A 4,916-nucleotide genomic window follows, 5' to 3' on the forward strand; every position below is an offset into this window, starting at 1 on the left:
TGGAAAGGCAAGAGCTCCTCTATCTCTCAGAGTTTCTCCCCCTCAAACTGCCTCAGTCTCCTTAGCCTTGTCTTCTTTCCCTGTGTGCCTCTTTTTCTCTTTCTTTCCCCCTGCTATCCCCTCTCTAGCCTTTCTAGCTGCCTCTCTGTATCAGTAGAGACACTTCTTAAGCCCCAGCTGGGGAAAATAAGGTGGCTGGGTGGGGGGAGGGTTTCAAAAGGGTAAGTGATTGCCCTCTAGGGGACGAAGCAGAGAGAAAAAAGCAGGATGCCTTATCACCCCAGCCTCCAATAGCACTGCTGGCTACCACCCAGAGCCGGGGGGGAGGAGGGCGGAGGGGGTGCAGGAGACGCCAGCTAGATGCTACACTGCCTCTTGACACAGCAAACTCAGCAGGGAGTCTTCCATCTATGCCTGGCTGTATAGGCTAAACTCAAGGCTGCGAAGCCAAATGTTGCCATCTGAATGAGTGTTATTGCTGTGCTTGCATGCTTTACACTGTACAAAATGGATAAGAAATCATAACATATGCTTAAAATGTAAAAAAAAAAAATGTTTTTTTGTTTTATATGTTGACATTACCACAATTTAATAAATTATTTGTGTGTGTGCAAGTGTTTCAATTCGTATTAATAAGGTTCTATGGGATAATACACGTGTTTATGGTGCTCAAACACTATAAACAAGATCCATAAAACAGAATGTACCACTGACCTACTTCCTTCATTCAAATGCAGACATGGAAACAAACAGGGGAGAAACCACGCCAAAAAGAGAAGATGTGATAACACTTCGCCACTCAGAGATATCTGCGAAATGAAAGATGCTATATTAAAGTTAATGATAGCATCGAGTCTTCCTCTAAAGCCATTACCAGCTGCTAAAATGTATCATTCTACAGCAGGAAGGCACGCAGTCAGGCAGGCGCACCGACGCATCCAGGCGCCTGCAACAGTGTCCAAGCGCCACCTTCAGTATCCAACCTAAGGGAGGAAAAAAAGCAAATAATCACACAGCCTACATCTTTTCCTCCAGACACATCTGCAAAGACTATCAGTCTGTCTGGAGAATAACCTCCTCACTATTTTTTTTTCTCCCTTCACTTCTAAAATAAGGGGGAAAACTCCTATTGCTTTAGTCTTATGTGCGCTTTGGTGCGTGATGATCATCTCAGGAGCGCATAGTGCTAACTGTGTGTTTAATATGCCTGTCTCGCCCGGCGTGTTGCCCCAGACACTGTGTACCACAAATCCCCACCTCCACTCCAATGAGAGCTCGGGAGGGAGGAATAAAAGGGTTAAGGGGAGTCTTGGATGGAGTCTGCTGGGCGGAGTGGAAAGGACGTGATTGGATGGCTTTCTGTGACGCAGGGGACATGAAAAAGCTGATAACTAGTTAAGAAGGCAGTTTGTAACTCTGGAAAAAGAGTGCAGAGCTTGAGACACACATTACGCAGGACGCGGACGAACCGGCGCAAACACAGAGAGTACAGCCGTTTTGGCAGTGTGGGACTGTTAGACACTGCAGCGTCCGGAGAAAAAGTGACTTGAAACAGAGGACAATGGTGCAGCACACAGACAACAGCGAGACGGACGGGAGCATGTCCAGGGAGGCTACGGACTCGGAGGAGAGTGAATTTATGGCATGCAGCCCCGTGGCGATAAACCCGGACTGGTGCAAGACAGCCACCGGTCACATCAAGAGACCCATGAATGCATTTATGGTCTGGTCAAAAATCGAGAGGAGAAAGATCATGGAGCAGTCACCGGACATGCACAACGCAGAGATTTCCAAGCGCCTGGGGAAGAGGTGGAAGATGCTCAAGGACAGCGAAAAGATCCCGTTTATCAGAGAAGCCGAGAGGCTGCGGCTAAAACACATGGCTGACTACCCCGACTACAAGTACAGACCCAAGAAAAAACCAAAGCTCGACAGTTCAAAATCATCAGCACCGTCTCCGGAGAAGTGCGGTAAAATTGCAAAGACTCCCAGCAAGAAGTGCTCAAAGATAAAGACTAAGAGCGGCTCCAAGTCCTCTCACGGCTACGGAGAGGACTGTGTGTTTCCCAGCTTAAAAGTTACAAAGACTGTGAAAAGTGAGCTCACCGATGAGGACGATGACGACGAGTACGAAGAGGACTACCGGATGGGGATTAAGCCGGGGGATGAGGAGCGCCTGAGGCCGTACAATGTAGCCAAAGTTCCCGCGAGCCCAACTTTGAGCTCCTCGGCCGAGTCCGAGGGGACGAGCATGTACGAAGAAGTGCGGAACAACAACAGACTCTTTTACAATATCAAAAACATTACCAAGCAGAGCACATTACACGCTGCTTCCGTCTCACCAGCATCCTCCAGGTCGGTCTCCACATCCTCCTCCTCCAGCAGCAGCTCCTCTTCCGGCGAGGACGCGGACGATTTGCTGTTTGACTTTAGTTTAAATTTCGCCCCCAGTGCCCCAGGCTCGGAGCTGGGCAACACCAATTCAGGAAACCTCTCCCTGTCTCTTGTGGATAAGGACCTGGACTCTTTCAGTGAGGGCAGCCTGGGTTCTCACTTTGAATTCCCAGACTATTGCACGCCAGAACTCAGTGAGATGATTGCCGGGGACTGGCTGGAGGCGAACTTTTCCGACCTGGTCTTCACATACTGATCTGAAAAAAAGGTCCTCTAGTAATAACAGAGAAGGGAGAAATGAAATTATATATGTGTCCTGGTCAAGTTGTCCCTAGCCCTGCCTCCTCTGGGTTTTCTGAAGGGTCCTGGAGGGAGGTGGAGGACCAGGAGGCTAGGTGAGGTTTGAGGAATGAGATGCTTATGAAGCTGGTAGCAAAAAAAAGCAAAGTCTGCAGACGTTTTTTTCTGGCAGCATGACAGGGTTTTATGGATTTTTTTCCCCCCGTAGGTCTGCATTTACTGTTCAGCTTAAACGGACCACAAAGGGGAAAAAACGTGAACTTCTATGCATCTTATCCTCTTAAAAACAAAACAAAAAAAAACTGCAGGGAGCTGAAAACGGACTGTGGACTGACTCAAAGCAAATCTGTGAACTGACAATTGTTCAGGATGTTACTTTACAACGGTTTATGTAATTTCTAAATGCCGCAAATGTTTGTTTGTTTTTTGTAACTGATTCCGTTTACCTCCTGGTTTGGTAAATTAAGCAGCCTAAACCTCTGCAGAATACAGGTGTGGAGGAAACATTTTGATACATAACAGACCTCATCTTTTTAAAAGAAAAGTAAGATATTTTCAGGCATATTTTTGTACAGTTAAAAGGGAATGTTCTTACTGTGCTTTCAGTGAGTTTCAGGCACTTCTTCCCTTTATCATTTGTTTTTAGCATGCAAGGGAGTCCTGGTTTTAAGGATTAAGTTAAATTAAAACTTGCATCAAAAATGCCTTGTGATTTTAAACTAGGTTTTGTACAGTTGTAGAGCAGATTTGTTGAGTATTTGTAGACGATACAATGGCATCATGGGGAACACATACCTCAGAGCTGGAACTAGTTTCAAGATTGTATATGTACTGTAATATAGTAAAGTTAGGAGTTTATGTATATCATACTCGTGATATGTGGATGGGTCCCAATCGCAGGTGTGAAACTGGATTTTGGTATTTTTATGGCACATACTGTTTTTCCCCCCTCTCATTTTTTTGTGCAATATATACTCTTAAGATACAGACCATCAACAATTGTAGCAAGTGATGGAAAAACAGACTTGTGCACTGTCAACATCATTTCATGTTATGATGCTGAAGCCTGTCCAGGCAGAAAAATAAACAAATCAGCTGGAACTGATACAAAACAATTTAATATGGCCTCATGGTGTGATGCATACGACAAACAGATAAATATCACAATTTGAATGTTATTTGACTCATAATGGGAATATTTGACTCTAACCAGTTTGAATCTGACTGAAAATTAGGGATAAAAAAAGTTCTGCAAAAGGGCATAGTCTGATACAGTGGTGGTCTGGCATTAGTTTAACAAGCAAGCAAAAAAGAACATTCCATAGTCCTGTTTCATGAAATGAAACTTTATTTTAAAACTGAAGACTGCCTTCTTTTTTTAAAACATTAACCATAAACCTGTATTTTTTATTTCTTGCACTTAAAAAAGCAGATATTGTTTATTTTTATGTGGGTCTTACATATGAAGTCTGTTTGATAAAAGGTTTTGGAATATGACCTAATTATATGCCAAGACATTTTGTTGGAAGTTCTGGGCAGTAGTTACTTCACATTCCAAGTGTGAATCTGTCTTTGACTCATCTTTTAATAAATAAGTACCTACCACCATCGACTGTCCTTTCAGTTTGTGAATATATGTACACAAATGTGTTATTTGTTGCGTTTGAAAAGGATGTGATGACAGAATGATGCCTATTTTGTATGTAGGCGGATACTCTGAAAATGGATGGGCTCAAACTAACATGTGAATTCACATTTAATAAAAAGGAAAAAAGGAAAACTTGTAAACTGCAGTGTTGAGATGCTTTACTGTTTCTGTTTTTCAAATGTTCTGGTTTGCTTGAACTTTCTTTCACAAAGTATCCCCTTAAAACGGACACTGCGGCTTTAAGAAATTGAATTGCCCGCTTGCCTGCGCTGAGCGATGTGATTGGTGGGCTTGGTGGTCCCCTTGGAGACGGAGCTGGAAACAGGAGCCGCTCCTCTCAGCTTGTGGGAGCTCTCAGTCTGTCTGGCTTCCATTCAGAAAAGTAGCACTGTGCCCAGCACAGAACGGCTCCAGAGCTGTGTGAACAGAGGGCTGAAAATATGTCAAAATGTGACATATGTTATATCAGGGATAAACAATGGCACGTATTCCAGGCAGATGCTGTTTAATCTATAAAAATGTGGAGGGTCTTTTTTTAGAACCACAATTTGTCTGTGGAAGCAAACTAAAAATT

General features: G+C 43.8%; 1 protein-coding gene across 1 annotated transcript; it reads left to right on the forward strand.

The window, feature by feature from the left end:
• Positions 1–1,187: 1,187 nt before the first annotated feature.
• On the forward strand, positions 1,188–3,809 carry sox11a (SRY-box transcription factor 11a). The gene has a single exon (XM_042388219.1). The coding sequence runs from the start codon at positions 1,562–1,564 to the stop codon at positions 2,648–2,650; it is 1,089 nt and encodes a 362-aa protein (XP_042244153.1). The 5' UTR covers positions 1,188–1,561; the 3' UTR covers positions 2,651–3,809.
• Positions 3,810–4,916: the final 1,107 nt, after the last annotated feature.

The sequence above is a fragment of the Thunnus maccoyii genome, chromosome 16 (genome assembly GCF_910596095.1).
Source record: "Thunnus maccoyii chromosome 16, fThuMac1.1, whole genome shotgun sequence".
NCBI classification, from domain to species: Eukaryota; Metazoa; Chordata; class Actinopteri; order Scombriformes; family Scombridae; genus Thunnus; species Thunnus maccoyii.